Below are 18,164 nucleotides of genomic sequence, written 5' to 3'. Positions count from 1 at the left end.
TAGGCCATCTCTACTGACAATAAGTGGAAGAAAACTGATAAAAGGAACCAGACCAGACACTTTCAGCTTCAGCTTCCTGGTGTACTCACAAGCATGCCAGGGAAACTTAACTGCAGATTGCTAAATGTATAAGAGGCAGAGATTCTCAGCTTCCCAGGATGAGAGCTGACAAAACACGGCTTTTCTCTGCAAAATGAGCAGATGGAATTGTTTGTCCTTCTGTGGTGGGTGTACTGTTTGTGTGTTTGTCTTCTGCCCAAGAGCAAATCTCAAAAAGAAAATGCCTTTCCCTGAGGACCAGTAATGAGGGCCCCTAGTTCCAACATGACTGGGGAGTGCAAGCAGAATGGGGGGGTGGGGGGTGGATAGGGATCTCTGGTCAACTCCAAGCCACCCTGTCCAGAGTGCCCCTGCTTTTCCACACAGCTGCAACAAAATGTTAAATCACCTCCCAGAACAGAGGCCCATTAAAGCCTTCCTAGGAATCCCAGCTACACTGAAACATGTTTGGGAAATTGGACTTTCTCTTCTTTCCCTAAAATAATCTAACATACCCCCATATCCTCTAAAATGTCAACTTTTCCTGCTGATCTCTGCTGAAGTGTTTGGTGTCTCAAATGGACTTCACATTAGTTCAGTCCCACCCAAGCTGGTAAACGTTCTTCTGCTGGGAGAGTCAACATCTGCCACCTTACAAATGGTTCTGTTAAAAAATATTCTGGGAAAGTGCTCAGTAAGGCTCTCCAGGTGGGTTATGAACCGGGAGTGAAATAACAAGTGTGACGATGGTGTCCCCACTACCTGTCCCTTTCTCTAAGCCACTTCTCTGTCTGACTCTAGGGGATGGTGGGGGGGGGGGGTTGTGCTTCACGAGCACAGCCACTGAGCTACTCTGGCCCTCAGTTTCTGTATAGAGCCTGTAGTGGGTCCCAGGAGCTGAACTCCACTCCCATATCTGTCTCCTCATTTCTGTCCTCACCCATCCCCCATCCCCAATTTTTGCCATCCTTCTCTTCCCAGATGCCCCATGTCTACCAGGCCTACTCTGTCACCCACTGAAATACAACACTCTTGGATACCTTTATGCTATGGCTGAGAATGCCAAGAGGGCAGCCTGCAGCACCGAACGCTGACCAGTAGGTAAGTATGGGGCAAAGGCAGTGAGAAGCAGAAGGCCCTGAGAGCAAGATGTCTGGTACTGTGGACTCATTCCGTCAGCAAACACCACTGTGCTTCTCTGGTTCCTCCACAACCACTCAGGCTTGTTCACTCACACTCACACCCCCTGTGTGAACTCAGCCTTTGTCAGTTATTTGTCCCCAGAGATTCAAGGTTGAGTGGCCTCAGGGTGCCTGGGCAGTACACTTTTCTGAAGATGCCAACAGTGGTTTTGACAGGCATCTACTCCCTTGTCAGGTCACTTCACAGGAAGGTCATAGATAACAGAAGCAGGCTGTGATTAACCATTCTAGAAACTAGGAGCCCAAAATGCCACATGATGTCTCCCAAAGATGCCTTTCCTGCCTGCCTGTAGGCCCTTCCCTGAGGACCATGATGCCCACTCCTGCCCTTCCAGAAGCCAGCAGCATCTTGCCCATACAACACCAACATTTTTTAAAATATGTATTATTTATTTATTTACAGAGAGAGGAGAACACACTATTCAACTCTAGTTTATGGTGATGCTGGGGACTAACCTGGGACCTCAGAGCCTCAAGCCTGAAAGTCTTTTGCATAACCATTATGCTGTCTCCCCAGCCCTAACAGCAACATCTCCAGTCAAACAGGTCTTTCCCTGCATGAAGGCACCACCCATATGTGCTTCCCCACCCTCAATATACCCCCTCCAAGCCTCACACACTACTGAACCCTCTTTCTGCAAACACTGAGAGGTAGTGACCAGGCTTCACATGCAGATGCCCATGTCCTATCAATAACCAATGGCCTTATGGTCCAGAAAGCATCCTGTGGAGATGTTGCTGTTAGGGCTGGGGAGACAGCATAATGGTTATGCAAAAGACTTTCAGGCTTGAGGCTCTGAGGTCCCAGGTTAGTCCCCAGCATAAACTAGAGTTGAGTAGTGTGTTCTCTCTCTGTAAATAAATAAATAAATAATACATATTTTTTAAAAATGTTGGTGTTGTATGGGCAAGATGCTGCTGGCTTCTGGCTTCTGGAAGGGCAGGAGTGGGCATCATGGTCCTCAGGGACCATGCACACATACAGGGACCATGTGCAGCCAGTGGGAGGTATGGGACAGGAGGAGTGCCACTGTCCCTGTGGTGCCAGCTGCCCACACCCACTTCACACCATGCCACATCAGCCTCCCACAGGAGCAGCTAAAGGTGATCTGCTCAGAGGGTAAGGGAGGGGGGGTCTCGCTGCAATTGCTGCTGTTGTGTGCCCACAGCAAAGTGCTCTCCAACCTGCAGCAAAGGCTGACGATGGCAGGAAGTGATAGAGGAGGTCTATCCACTGATTCCCAGCAAAGGATGGGAAGTATTTTCTGGTGAATAACTGTAGCCCCAAGTCACACTATGGGACAAAATAAAGCTTGGAGGAAACACACACGTGCTCTGTTGCGCACACACACATGCACACACACGTTTGAGGCAGAGTTGCCCTCTGGGAATTGTGTCCGGTCAGATTCTTGGTACTTAAGCAACAGGTGGTAAGGAATCTTGGGGGGGTGGCTATTTGCCAGGACAGGTGAGTCAGTGATGATTCTAGCTGAACATGGGGTGGGGGTGTGAGGTCATAAGGGCAAAGTAGGGGTCTGTTTCAGAAATGTCTTCTGAGGGCAGACACTGACCCCCAGAACCTGGGACACTATTCCCAACACTCAGTCAGGACCCACAGCTAAAATCCAAAAAGTTCTAGGTAAATCAGAATGACTACTCTCCTGACCCTCTGGCCTGTCACCTCAGTTCATCCAGGGACAGGCAAGGCAGGAATGCCAAGTGTCTGTGGAGCTGGATGCCCCCCAAAGGACTCAGTGCATGATCCCACCTGATCATCCTCTTCTCAGACCACCAATGCCACAGCAGAGTAGACCCAAAGAGTTAAAGAGCCATTAACTGGGCAGTGATCTGAGGATACAGTCACCTGTCTTGTCATTGGTTCCGTACAGTCCCAGATCAGACCCACCATTTATAGATTAGAAAACTGAACCTTGTAAAGCAATAACTATCTATTGCCTTCTTAAACCCTAAGACTGCAGGAACCATCCCCTTTCTCTATAAAGCCCATACATCTCCCAGTCCTGGAACCTCTAGGGCAGGGCTCACTTTCCTGTATACTTATCTCAATTCATACCAACTGATACTGCATCTGCTGATCCCAACCTAATCAATACAACAAGTACCACCTCAGCATGCTTCACTTCAGGCTGTGTCCAGAGACTTCAGGAATGGAATGTCAACCCTTCAGCTTCATTACTCTAGTGAGACCTTTCCTAGCTTATAGGACTTCTTAATTACATTTCGGGTACACTTCTTAAAAAAACCTCACAACCTAGATACAGACCAGGGCCCATGACATAGGGCATATGTACATGTATCCATAAGTTAGAGGAAAACATATCTTAAAGCAAAAGTATACAATAACTTGCAGTGAGTCAATAAATGAAGCAAGCAAGTAGAAATACCTAAAAAGACACCTTAAAGTACCTAATGAAACAGTTTCTTCTTAGACCTAGATACCCTCCTCACCTACCTCCTATTATATGTCCCTCAATCACTCCAAAGCTAACCTTGTCAGACAAAGTAAGGACTACAAAAGCTGAATAAGGGCAAGAGACTGGCATACTTTAATGATGACTCTTTAGTCACTACCAGGCCACCCCATCACCTGGAGCCCTAGTCAGGGAGTCCTGGGATTCCCACACAGACATGATGGGCCTAGACCTCTAACAGATCCCTCTAGCCACTGTCACTGGTCATCTCTATCAGGAACAACATAATGGACCCTTTTGTGGGTCCCTACAGGACCTTGCCCTCAATGTGGATCAATAATGGTAGGGAATATTCCATTCTCTAAAGGGAGATTAGACAATATACTCTACCTACTACCTGAGGAAGATAGGTCCTAACATAGCCTGGAATGCTCCTAGCTATAACCATAGAATGTGAGCTCAGATATACAGGGATGCAGAGGTTACGTGGGTTCCTGTGCTGACTATGGGCCCGAGATCAAATTGACGGGGTTTATAGCTAACAATATTTATATACTTTCCCCATATTTGGGAGCTACTCTCTTCCCTGATCCAGCTTTCTAGTCCTTTTTCCAACTATGATACCATCTCCCCAGGCAATAACCTGGGTCCACCTGCATATTAGATGTCAGGCACAGGCAAAAACTAGTAAAGTCATGGGTCCTCTGCAATATATCTAAAGTAGACCTACAAGCTTTTTCCAAAATGGAGACCCCAAATCTTCATCTGCAATATTCTTGCCTTTAGGTTCATGATTAGTCAACAATTTGTTCTGCTTTGTATCTTAACTCTTTTTCAGGCGCCAGGTTCCAGATGATACCATGATGTAGCCTGACTTCCCTGGGCAGATGACCCCACCATGTGTCTTGGAACCCTACCTCCCCAGATCCCTGCCCCATTATGGAAAGAGAGAGAGAGAGGCTGGTGGTATGGATTGACCTGTCAATGCCCATGTTCAGTGAAGAAGCAATTACAGAAGCCAGACCTTCCACCTTCTGCACCCCATGATCCTGGGTCCATACTCCCAGAGGAATAAAGAATATGGAAGCTATCAAAGAAGGTGATTGGATATGGAGCTCTGGGGGTGAGCACTGTATGGAAATTTACACCTTTTATCCTATAGTCTTAAGAGTCAGTATTTCCATTTTGTAAATAGTTTTTTTTTTTTTTTTAATGAAGAAAACAAAAAGAAAGAAAGAAAACTAGACCTTAGTCAGCTTTGTGCTTTGCCCTGGAGCCCACAATCAGGATCTGGCCAGCCTAGAGCTCAAAGCCACCTCCTACCTTGTCAGATCCCGCTCCACATAAGCCCCATCTATGGTGGATACTCTCACTTGCGCTCACTCCTCCTCCTCCCCTGGTGACTGACAGCCATGGACAGACTCACATTCCAGAGAGCTGGCCATAGCCCAGCCAATTGGGAAAGGTAGGGGCAGGATGTGATGTTTGGTGACCTGATGGCTGAGCCTCCTAGACTGGCATTGGACCCCTGGACTCTGCCAGCATCCTGTGTTCCATGAGCACAGTCAGGAAGCCAGCCCTCAGCACCCACACTTCGCTTACACTGGTGCATGTGTTGCTCTATTTTTAAAGTCTTCCTTGGCTGTGTATTCTGGCACATATGCAACTCCCATGCCATGGAGTGGGGGGGAGGAATATCCACCACCAAGCTATGCAAATTATGTGCTTATATAGCCTTAGTTTCTCTGAGTAAACATGCACTCTCCCAGTTACCTGTACCTCATAAGAAACCTAACAGAACAGTACTACTGATAATGAAAATAGTATCTGTTAAGCTACAATAGATAACTGACAGTATATTGCTGTGGTCATTTAGTAAGAATATTCTTGCTGGTAAGAGTTGTCCAGAAGATATGTAAGGACCAGAGGAGAAAGGAACTTCAAGGACAGTGGGTCACTCCTCCAGGTGAAAGGAACCTGATGTACCACGGCACTTATGATGGAATTCTTTAGCCAGAAAAGCGAAGTCCTCTTTACTATAATGCTATCCTACATTTTGGCTTCTCTTCCTCCTGGTGTATTATGCTACTTCCCTCCTTCCCAGAAAGCAGGCCTGAGAACCTCGGAGGCTGGTACAAGGGTCTCACACTCATTAGTGGTATCTCTTGTACTTGCAAACTTGTTGAAGGGACTTGGTGTTGTACATTAATTCATGTATAAGCAAGATGGAGGAAGGGAGGGAGGGAGGAAGGGGGAGAGAGAGAGAGAGAGAAGTGGAAGAGGAAAGTAGAACATATGTGACTCCTAGAACTCCTAGAGTGCTTGGAAGTCCAAAGCTTTATCCAAGTGCCACCACCCAGGTCACCATTGTCATATCCCTTCCGCTCACTGAACAGAAGTCCAGTGGGTACCAATCAGTGCAGGCACTGTGAAAGGCTTGAACCATGAGCCAGCCAGTTTCCAGCTATAGAGTGGACATCCAGGTAGCTCTCATTCAGCTACTTGGACTTCAGTGGCTCTGCAGCCAGAACCACACATGGCCTCAGGAAACCAGAAACACCCTGCAGCCCTGCTTCCCAAGAAGCTCAGAAGCCACTGCACATAGGACAAGACTCTCTGGCAGGCAACATTTGGAACATTAGGGTCTGCACAGCAGATCCGCCCCCATCTCCCAAGCAAGCCTAGGCCCACTCATGCATCAGAGCCCTGCTTCCCCAAACTCCATCCTGTGTCAGGTTTCAATCTGTCACCATGGGAGCCAGGTATGGGCCCAGTCACAGAGCTGGTCCCAGACTAGACCCTCTCAGAGCAGGTGCACTTTCTGCAAAGTGTCTCAGCTGTTGGGGAAGTGTTCTACCTGGGGAAACAGTTCAGGGTTTAAGGTTCTAGTTGTGTGTCCTGCTTAGAAGCCAGCCTAGAAGGAGCCTTGGGCAAGGGCCTGCTGCCTTCCAGGTGACATTTCCACTGTGGCTCTAAGCAAATGCCTTGTCATAATATTTGTGCAGAGTTGCCTTTTATGATTTTTTTTTAAGCTCCAAGGCTGACTCAAAAAGGAATCTCTGAAAAGAAGGTAGCTTAGTCAAAAGGTCAGGATTTTAGAAATCAAACAGTGAGTTTAAGCAGCCGCCTAGTGAGCACCATTCCTATGGGCATCATCCTGAGCCACTCAGGTTACTAGCCAACAAAGGAGCAAACTCGGTGTCCACTGGCTGGTGACAGAGTGCTCAGTGTCAGAGGTGATCACCCTCAGTGAAAAGACCCAACATTGCCATGGCTTTCTGGGTGCAGACAGTATGCTCAGCGATAATTGACCAGTAGCATCCCACTTTGAGCAGTCATTCAGCCACACACCCATTTTACAGATGGCTCAATATGCCAGAAATCTAAGAACAAGGTCAGATTTCAGCCCCAACTATCAACCTCAGAGCTGGCTGCACTTGCTTCCAGCAAAAAGGATGCTTGTTGTCTTTGAAGGCTACATTCTTTTTTTTTTTTTTTTTTGCCTCCAGGTTTTATTGCTGGGGCTCGGTGCCTACATTATGAATCCACTGCTCCTGGAGGCCATTTTTCCCATTTTGTTGCCCTTGTTGTTGTCCTTGTTGTAGTTTTTGTTATTGTTATAGCTGTCGTTGTTGTTGGATAGGACAGATAGAAATCGAGAGAGGAGGGGAAGACAGAGGAGAGAAAGATAGACACCTGCAGACCTGCTTCACCACTTGTGAAGCAACACCCTGCAGGTGGGGAACTGGGGTCTCGAACTGGGATTCTTACACAGGCCCTTATGCTTTGCACCATGTGCACTTAACCCTCTGCGCTACCGCCCAGCCCCCTGAAGGCTACATTCTTAACATGTTTTATATGTTGGGATCACCTATGATAACATCATTTTTTTAGTTGAGGTAACATTATGTTACAAAACTGTTTATGTTTTTAGGGATACATTTTGCACGTCTTCAAAATGTGTGTTAACACACCTTGCCTAGCCCCAAAGTGCTAGTTTCTCAATGCCATAGACTTTCAGGGTCCCTATGCCCACTGGTAACCTCAGATCCACAATCATAGACTGAAGGACTGTTTATGTTTAACTTTGTAAGGTCTCTTATTTTGTTTCTCTAGAAGCCTACATATGAGTGAGATATCTGGTTATTTGTCTTTGTTCTTCTGGCTTATTTCACTTAACATGATCCCCTCCAGCACCATTCACATTGCAGCTAAAGGCAAGGATTCTTTATTCCTTGCAGCTAACATTGCATTGTGTACATGCGTACTGTCAATACACCTTCTTTATCTATTGTATGTAAGTGGGCACTTGAAGTGTCTCCAAATCTCAGCTGTTATAAGTATTGCCACAGTGAACATGGGTGTGTATGTGTCTTTTTAAATAGCTATTTTTGTATTCTTTTTTTATTTTCCCTTTTGTTGCCCTTGATGTTTTCATTGTTGTTGTAGTTATTACTGTTATTGATGTCGTCGTCATGGTTAGATAGAACAAAGAGAAATGGAGAGAGGAAGGGAAGACAGAGAGGGGGAGAGAAAGAGAGACACCTGCAAACCTGCTCTGCTTCACCACCTGTGAAGCGACTCCCCTAAAGGTGGGGAGCCTGAGCTCCATCAGGGATCCTTATGCTGGTCCTTGCGCTTCACACCACATGAACTTAACCCACTGCGTTACCGCCTGACTCCCTAGCTGTTTTTGTATTCTTTAGCTACATACCAAGCCATGGAATTGCTAGCTCATATGGCAGGTCTATTTTTAATTTTTTGAAAAAAATCTCTACACTGTTTTCCACAGAGGCTGGACCATCTTGCATTCCCACCAATAGGATATAAGGAGGATATAAGAGTTCCTTTTTTTTTAATGCTTCATCTCATAGTTTTCTTTCTTGTTTCATTTCATTTCATTGGCTTAATGATCTACAATACACATCCTCACCAGCATCTGTTGTTTTTGGTCTTTTTGATGTGGGCCATTCTCACAGGAGTGAGGGGCTATCTTGGTGTTGTCTTAATTTGCATTTATCTGGTAACAAAAAACCATGAGCACTTTTTGATGTGCCTGTTGGCCATCTGCATATCTTCTTTTAAGAAATGCTGGTTCAGTTCTTCTTTCCATTTTTCACTGGTGTCACTCGACTTTTTTGTTGTTGAGTTTTGTAAGTTCTAAATATTCCTTGGCTACTATGCCTTTGTTAAATGTATTCTGTACAGATATTTTTCCCATTCAATAAGATGACTTTTTTTGTTTTTTATGGTAGCTTCTTTCAGTGTGCAGATTTTTTTGTTTGATGTAATCACATTTATTTATCTTTGCTTTTATTTCAATTGCCACTGGCATTGAATCTCTGAATATCTCTGAAGCCAATATCCTGGGGTGTTATGCCTGTGTTTTCTTCAATCCACAATCACATCTAAAAATAAATAAATAAGATACCTATGGATAAACTGTAAGTTATTGTTAGAAGAAATAGAAAAAGATAGAAGAAAATACATGTTCATGGATTGTCATAATTGGCATAGTTTGAATGGCCACTTGGCCCAAAGCACTAAAGATATTTGTGCCATCTTTATCGCAATTCCAATGGCATCCTTTATGGAACTAGCATAAGCACGGCTAGAATTTGTTTGGAACCACAAAATATCCCTAATTGTCAAAGCAATCTCAGGGGGCGGGGGGGGGGGGGGTTGGATAGAAATGGAGACATTATATTCCTGGGCTTCAAAGTATATTGAGGATGACTTCTGCTGACCACCTCTACTGACGGGGGAGGCAGAACATGCCCACTGGCACCCACTGGACACAATGCCACCTCAGGGTGCCAGATGCAGAACCACTTAGTTGTGCTAGAGCCCAACCTCCCATCCCCCTCCCTCCCCACAAGCAGCTTCAGGCATCCTTGGACACCCCAGGAGGGAGGGGCGGCCCAGGCAGCTGCAGCGGGAGCACCCAGTCACCGCAGCAGGAAGCCTCCTCCGCCCCGCCCTCCCCATAGCCCCTTCCCCAGCTGAGAAAGCTGGGGGGGGGGGGCGGAGAGAGAGCAGGTCAGTCCCGGAGGAGTAAGAGGGAGGTAGGAAACAGCAGGGAAGGGAGAGTGTGCTCGCTGAGGTGGGGTGTCTGTGTCCAACGTTCCCCAGCCGCTACACCCACCCACTGGGGTACTCGCCCAAGTGTCACTGCCCCTAGGACTCAGGAGCTACACTCAGCCCAGCAATCGGGGCTAGGCAGGGCCCGCCGCCTCCCCCCGCCAGCCCCACGGTCTCTAGCCGTGGGGCAAGTGGTGGCCGCCCGCTCAGAGGAGACGCGGAGCCCGGGAGGGCGGGGCGCGGCTGCGGGGAGAGCGCGGGAGCGAGGGAGTGAGCTACAGTGCCTGTAGCTGTGCTGAGCTCCGCTCCGCTCCGCACACAGACTAGCCCCGCGCACGCCAGCCGGCGGGAGAAGGCGCTGCCGAGCAGGGACCAGGGGACCCGGGGCTGGAGAGCAGGCGGAACCGCTGGAACTGGAGAGCCGGGGAAACCGCAGCAGTCTGGGAGGGGCGGTGGAGCCCCGGCTGAGTGCAAGCACCGTGCGCTCTGGGGTGGTCGGTGTCGGACGCTGAGGGCTCATCTTTAACCACTCGCTCTCCTCCCCGATCCCTCTACTTCTTTCGGCCTTGAGACGTGCCCACCCCAGCCGGGAGGTGCCGACTGAAGCCCAGCACCCAGGTAAGCAAGCACCATGCGCCTCAACAGCTCGACCCCAGGATCCCCCGGCCGGCAGACTGCTGACTCCTTCCTGCTGCCGTCGGGGCTGGACTTAGCGCTGCTGGACGCAACGCTGCTGGCCGCGGGTTTGGTCAACCGCACGGGCAACGTGTCAGAAAGCTTGGTAGCCACCCCTAGAGGAGAGCTGGACTTAAACACCCAGCACGTGAGGGCGACTTCCAGCAGCCACCTGGACGTGAACACTGACATCTACTCCAAGGTGCTGGTGACAGCAGTGTACCTGGTTCTTTTTGTGGTGGGCACGGTGGGCAACGCAGTGACGGCCTTTACGCTGGCCCGCAAGAAGTCACTGCAGAACCTGCAGAGCACTGTGCACTACCACCTGGGCAGCCTAGCAGCCTCAGACCTGCTCATCCTGCTGCTCGCCATGCCCGTGGAGTTGTACAACTTCATCTGGGTCCACCATCCCTGGGCCTTCGGGGACGCCGTCTGCAGGGGATACTACTTCCTGCGGGATGCCTGCACCTATGCCACCGCCCTCAACGTAGCCAGCCTGAGTGTGGAGCGCTACCTGGCCATCTGCCATCCCTTCAAAGCTAAGACCCTCATGTCCCGCAGCCGCACCAAGAAGTTCATCAGCGCCATCTGGCTGGCCTCAGGCCTACTGGCTGTGCCCATGCTCTTCACCATGGGCCAGCAGAACCAAAGCGATGACGGCCAGCACCCTGGGGGCCTGGTGTGCACGCCCATCGTGGGCACTGCCACCATCAAGATCGTCATCCAGGTGAGCAGCCTCTGGGTGTAGAAAATGGCTGGGAGGAAACAGGAGTTAGAGGGCACCTGGTAGAAGTTCACCTGGTGGCTATATGGTCATGCATCCATCCCCCAAGGAGGTCTGAGACTTTTACTTCCCTCACCCCAACAGTAGCTTCCGGTCTGTGTCATCCCTGAGCTCAGGGAGATGGAGAAGTGTTTACTCTAAGAAGTCCAGAAGGGGAGAGCTCAGGAACAGCGTGACCCCCACTTCTTTCCATTTTTTAGTGCAAGGCTACTTGGTCATAAATCCCCTAATTCACCCCTTCCTTCTGCTAAAGGCAGCTGGTACCTCAGAGCAATGAGCTCAGACTTCCAGTTGGGCCTCTGACATCTGTAGGCTTCCTGAGATGTGAGGGACACTTGTATGCTGATGTCACCAACCTGTGAGAGACCCCTCTTATCAGCTCCTCAAAAGGCCTTGTGCCCCCAAGAGGCTGGCTCCATATGCATATGTGGATTATTCAGAGCCCTGGCTGTCCTGTCTCCACACTGAGAAACAGATGTGCTGAGTGCCATCTCCAGCCAGATACTAAGTTCTTCCTTGGTTTCCCCTTCTGTGAAATAAGCTCTGATTTCAGAAGGGAGAGGATTCAGGAAAATGGGACAGGGGCCTGCACACCTGTGCTGAGAGGCTCTCAAGAGGCTCTGGTTGGATGGGTGGTGTCTCTGTTGGGCGTGGTGGCAGATGGGGGCCTGTGAAAGGAGAATAAGATGAAGCAGGCTAACCTCAGGGAAGTGATCCTACTTCTGTGTCCACAGTGTCACTGTCTGAGGGTAGTCAAGGAACCCAGAGGGATCCTCTCTAAGAGTCACTAAGAGAAGATGACTGGAAGGGGGTCAGGGGTTCAGTCCTGAGGAGAAGGCTGTATTGGCATGGACAGCCAGGCAATGGCCCTGAGCTTTCGATACCAAAAAGAGGAAGTCAGAGCAGAAATGCCACTTAGATTGTTGTGGGGGCCCAGGAGCAGGGTAGCCACAGAAGGGCAAGGAGTTTCTCCATGCGTAGATAAGGAAGGCCCAGGACTGAGGGGCTGGGTGGGGCCTTCATGTGCTCTGCTTAGTGGGAAGAGGAGCTCAGAATGGGATTGTCCTTGTCTGGCTGTCCTTCCACACTAGACCCATCAGTCTTTCCAGGACAGTGTGTACTGCTGCCTTGGAAGCCAGGATGTGCCAGGAGCACTAGGTGTGCTGTGTCAGGTGTGCCTGTGTACTGTACAATGGGTGTGTAGGCAGGTTGTATGTGGGCAAACACTCCGTCTGCACAAGAAGCCCAAGTGTCAGAGTGTCAGAATTAAGCTCCTGTCCCCATGTCACTCTAAGAACTCATGGCTACAGGTGTCTCCTGTACAAAGAATTCCTTGCACATAGCTACATGGTGCTGAGGGAGCTCTGCTCTCCAGTCCTCTCCCTGCTCAAGGAAGAGGCACAGTGAGAGATCACCCTCTATGGGTCCCACCTGAGACCATCACCCTGCCTCCCTCAATGTCCAGGCTCTGCATCCTGGTGCCCTACAAGGCTGGTGTGGCCCAATATGTTGTCCTCTTGGCTGATGTGTGAGCACAGAATGTGGACAGACCCTAATTCTGTGTCACTGCCTGAAAGATCAAGGTCTATTCTTCTTTAAAGGACAGGCTGCTGGCTTAGGAGCCACTGCTGGGCTGATTGTGTGCTCTGCCATCTGATTCAGTCAGGCCTGTTAGGGTTCTGCATGCAGGATGTGCACTTACATACACATCCCCACAGGAGCAGTACGGCCTTGGCCTTGCCGCCTCCTCTTTCTGTACCTCCATCAGTCACAACTACGCCACCAGCTGTAAGCACCAGGGCCACGTCAGGAGTAGTCAGGGTTCTGGCTTCCTGGACATGCGCTGTCCCTGTGTGGACTCTCATCTTCCCAGTTATGGGAGGAGTGCCCAGAGTAAGAGCCTGGGGAACAGCATCCACATACAGACACACACAAGCATTCAAGCACAGAGGGACAGGTACTATACATGTACATAAGCACACACAGAGACTATGCCTGACTCCTGCACGGTGCCCTGTCAGCTACAGAAGGAGATCTAGAGGTCTCCTCTTCTGCCTCAAACCAGAGTATCTGTGCCCACTGAGAGGAGGCAAGGGGCTCTCAGAATCCAAAACCTGACTATGGCCCTGCTTCTCTTAGCAGGTGCTTAAACAGAAACCTCTAGGATAGTGGCTGTCCCAAAACTCAGTGCTGTGGCCATGCCAGAACACCTGGGACCTGCATCCAGGCCTCACAAACAGTGCTCACTAGTGACTTGTAGAATCCTCAGGGCAGGGCTTCCTCCACTGAGAGCTGCTTCTGCTGGCTGTGCAGTATATGCAGTCATGATGCTCCAGCAGTAGGAAAGCTTGTGTCTCCTGAGAGCACATAACCCTACCCGGAGAGATGGGGGTCTTGACTGCTCCCAGGTCAAGGCAACCTCTCCCAACCCAGCATACCTTGCATAGGAAAAAGGAGGCTAAATTCAGTAGCTGCATCACTGCAAACCATTTCATAAAGGCCTTCTCTCCCCCGCCCCCAAGCTGCAAGCTCCTGGTCTGTGGTTCTCTGTGCCTCCAGTTATTATCACCATTCTGAATCATTTGCCAGCCTCAAAACCCAGGACCCTGCCCCTTTGTTCCTCTTCCCAAGAAACTCTTTCACCTTCAGCTCAAACAGAAACACTATTCACAGGATGGGCCTGAGCTCAGAGACACTGGTCAGTCCAGGAAGGAAGTTGGGGGTGAAGTCTGAGTCCTGTGGGAGCTCACACATCCACCTGCTGAGTTCACACCATAGGCCAGGCAGCATCTAAGGACCCAGCCTCCATAGAGGGTGAGGAAGCTAGGACCTGTTTCCACACAGTGGGAAGAAATGAGTTCTAGTGAAATTAGGCTATGATCTGTATGTATCCTGGGTACCAGCTGCCTATGACCTCTCCCTGGGGTTCCAAGGGCACCCCCTATGTCCAGGAAGGATGTTGGGGGGCAGGGTCTGAATACTGTGGGAGCTCACACATTGGCCTGGTGATGGTACCCTGACTCTCCTGCTCTTTCACCTACCACAATCCATGAGCACAGGCTCTGGAAGCCTAACCAACTGGGCGTTGGTGGCACTAATACCAGAAAGTGAAGTTTGATAGGTGACAAGGTTGTCACAAAAATGACATTATAAAGGGAAACATAGCAGACACCAAAATAAATGACTCCCAAACTGACACCATATGCCTTCTTCTGGGATGCACTGAGGACACAGGAGCTCCTCAGGGGTCCCTGCCCAAAACGAGGACCCTCAATCCATATCACTTAGTCCCATAAATCAAGGAACCTTCTACAGTCAGACAGCCTGATCTCAGGGCATGCACAGGCCATAAGAGATCAAGACAATCTGAGGAGTGGTAAAGGGCGGTAAAGAGGCAACACTGACATGGCTCTGGTCAGAAAGGAAGACAATTCCAGACCTAGGCTGATGCATTCTGTAGATTAAATGGTGATGCAACTTCAAAGTTGTTTCTTGGTTTTGAAACAATAGAGGTCCCTGTCTTACAAAAGACACAAGGAGTTAGGTATTCAGAGGTCTAGAAATGAGATGCCTTCAACCACCCACAAGCAATTCAGAAAACACACCCAAGTGGATACATCCAAGGAGGAGTATGTGGGAGGTAAACCCAAACAAACAAAATCAGCAGATCTAGAAAAGGAGTAGAGAATAGCTCTCTACTTTTCTTGCAGCTTTTCTGCAGTTTGAAACTTGTTCAGGTTACAGAAGGTTGCAAGGGAAGAAGGAGCTGTGTCCAGGGGTCCTCTGGGGACAGAGCTGGGAGTCTTGCCTTTTCCTTCTCTTGGAGAATCATTCATGCCACTGTTGCCCTACTCAGTGGCCATCACTTCACCCTCCTACAAGGGACTATATATAGTTCTCCAAAACTATTCATAGATTGTGTTCTAGGTATTGTGCCTAACCTAGTGTTACCAGGGCTTTCTTCCCTGCTAACTTCTATAATTTTTACAGTTTTGTATTTGAATTTATGACCCTTTTGGGATTGGTTTTTCTATACAATATGTCTACCTTTTTTTCTCTTTGCATGTATATCACAAAATGATCTGGTACCCCTTGTAGAAAAACAACCGTTTTCTCTATGAAGTGTTCTTGCGCCTTAATCAGCACTCAGCTGAGCTCACAGGCAGTACAAGCAACCCACACCCATCCTGCCTTCAGTGTCAGTGCCCCCATTTCTGCCCACCTAGAATGCCATACTTTTAGAGTAAGTTTTTCAAGTAGCAACAGCCTCACAACTTTGTTCTTTTCCAAAATTGTTTTGGCTGTTCCCCTTCCTTTGTTTACTATGTAAAAAATGTTAATGAGCTCTTCAACATTTTTCTGGAAGCCTGCTGGGATTTTGATTAGTATTATGTCAATCTACACTATAGATCAATGTGAGGAGATCTGACATCTCTCCATCAAGCCCCCAATCCATGAGCATAGCATGCTCCTCTGTGCACTTGCATTCTGATTTCTTTATCATTAGCTGTTTTGGCAGCAAGATACTACATTAATTTTACTAGATGTACCTAAATATTCATGGTCTGATGCTATTGTACAATGATATTACTTCATAAATCTTGTCTTCAGGGATATTCTACATAAATATGATTTGTTTTTATATATTGAAGTTGTCATTCGCAATCATAACACATCTATTAATCCTAGAAAATCTTTTGTAGGTTCCATGGGATTTTGTGTGTAGACAGTCTGGTTGCCTATGCACAGAGAAAGTTTTATGTCATCCTTTTCCAATCTATATACCTTTAATTTCTTTTCTTACTTATTGCTCAATTATGATGTTGAACTTGAACAGGAAAAAAAAAAAAAAGCTTCCCAGTATTGTTTCTTCTCTCTTAAGGAATATAGTGTTGTTTTTTTTTTTTGGTTGCTTGGTTGGTTGGTTGGTTTTTAATATTTATTTGAGAGAGAGAGAGAGAGACACCAGAGCAGTGCTCAACTCTGATTTATGGTAGTACTGAAGATTGAACATGGGACTTCAGAGCCTCAGGCATAGAAGTCTTCTTCTATAACATTATGTTGTCTCCCTTGCCCCTATTTTGTTTGTTTGTTGTTGTTGTTGTTGCTTTTAATTAGATTAGGAAGAACCCTTCTACTCCAAGTTTGCTCAGGTTTTAGTTTTGAAAGGATACTGAATACTATTCGATATTTTTTCTACATTTTTTTCTTTTTTTTTCTACATTTATTGATATGACTATATGGTGTTTTTTCTTTATTTGTGAGTCAACTGGGTATACTGCAGCAATTAATTAATTTTTACTAACACAATATACATACAATTTCCAATTTTCACTATGCTTTTTATTGTTTAATATACTTATTTATTTTGGATAGAGATAAATGGAGAAGAGGCAGATAGAGAAGGTGAAAGAGAGAGAGAGAGAGACCTGTAACATTGGTCCACTGTTTGTGAAGCTTCCACCCTGTGGGTGGGGACTGGGAACTTGATCCCAGGTCCTTGTACACAGTAATATGTGCACTTAACCAAGTACACCAGTTCAGGCCCTAGTTCTATTAAGTGGACAATTCAGTGGCACCAAATCCATTCACAATATTATATAGACATCACCACTATCCTCTCTAGAACTCTCACATCTTAGACAAAAACTCCATCCTCACTGAACACTAATTCCTCATTTATCCCTCCCTAACCCCTAGAAGCCACCATTCCACTTTCTGTCTCTATGAATTTGACTCCTTTAGAAATTTCATGTCAGTGAAAAATATTGACTAACTTTTAATGTTGGGTCAGCCTCACACTCCCAAGACAAATTCCACTTGGTCAGGTATACTTCACCTCTACCAGTGTTTTATTTGTTGGGGCTCAGTGCCAACACTACAAATACACCACTCCTGGCAGCCATTTTTTTTTCATTCTTTCAATCTTATTTGATAAGACAGAGAGAAGAGGGGAGGAGACAGAAAAGGAAAGAGATAAATACCTACAGACCTACTTCACCCCATATAAAGCTTCCCCACTGAAGGTTGGGAGGGGTCTCAAACCCAGGTCCTGGCACATGGCAATGTGTCTACTTAAGCAGGTGTTCCACTGCTCAGCACCCCAATGGTTTTATTTTCATCTAACCTCTTTGATCATTTTGGGTATCAAGATAACACTGACCTCACAACACTGAGTTGGGATTACTCATTTCTGTGCATTTTCTGGAAGAGATTGTGTAGAAATGTCATTATTTCTCCCTTAGAAGTTTGGTATGGGGCTGAGTGGTGGTGTACCTGGTTAAGCATACATATTACCAAGTGAAAGGACCCAGGTTTGAGTCCCTGCTCCCTGCCTGAAGGGAAGACATTTCATGAGTGGTAAAGCAGGTCTGCAGGTGTCTCTCTGTCTCTCTCCCTCTCTACCTCCCCATCCTCTCTCCATTTCTCTCTGTCCTATCTTTTAAAAAAAAATGGTAGAACTCTTCAGTGAAGTCACCTGGTCCTGTAGTTCTGTGCACAGTTTCTAATTACTAATCGAATGCCTTTAGTAGCTAAGTGGAGATTCAGATTATGCACTTCTTCTTAAGTAGGTTTTTTTTTTTCTTAAGTAGGTTTTAACAATTTGTATTTTTCCAGGAATTGATCCAGTGTGTCTTAGTTGTCAATTCAGGGGGGAGGGTTGGGGACACAGAGTTGCTGTAGTGATTACTTACCATTCTTACAGCCTGTGAGGACAGTATCGATGTCTCCTTTTTCATTTCTGATGTTAGTGACCTGGGTCTTCTCTCTTCTCTAGGAGTTTACCAGTGCTGCTATTATCATTAAATGATTTGGCTTCCTGTATTTTTCTCTATTCCTTTTCTCCTTCTCCTCCCCCACTTCCTCCTCCTTGTCCTCCCTCTCCTTCCAATTTTACTTATTTCTTCTTTAGGTTTGCGTGAGGCTTAATTTATCTTATTTTTCTAGATG

The 18,164-nt window shown here is 47.4% G+C and overlaps 1 protein-coding gene across 1 annotated transcript in view; it reads left to right on the top strand.

Annotated features, from left to right (window-relative positions):
- The first annotated feature begins 1,074 nt into the window (after positions 1-1,074).
- NTSR1 (neurotensin receptor 1) overlaps positions 1,075-18,164 on the top strand; it is a 57,969-nt gene continuing 40,879 nt past the window's right edge. The window contains exons 1-2 of the mRNA XM_007520372.2: positions 1,075-1,140; positions 10,326-11,156. Of these exons, the coding sequence (XP_007520434.2) occupies positions 10,386-11,156 (771 nt within the window). The 5' untranslated portion in view covers positions 1,075-1,140; positions 10,326-10,385. The remainder of the gene's footprint in view (positions 1,141-10,325; positions 11,157-18,164) is intronic.

This window comes from Erinaceus europaeus, chromosome 1 (assembly GCF_950295315.1).
Source record: "Erinaceus europaeus chromosome 1, mEriEur2.1, whole genome shotgun sequence".
NCBI classification, from domain to species: Eukaryota; Metazoa; Chordata; class Mammalia; order Eulipotyphla; family Erinaceidae; genus Erinaceus; species Erinaceus europaeus.
The sequence above is the reverse complement of the archived record's forward strand: the minus strand, read 5'-3'. Positions and strand labels throughout refer to the sequence as shown.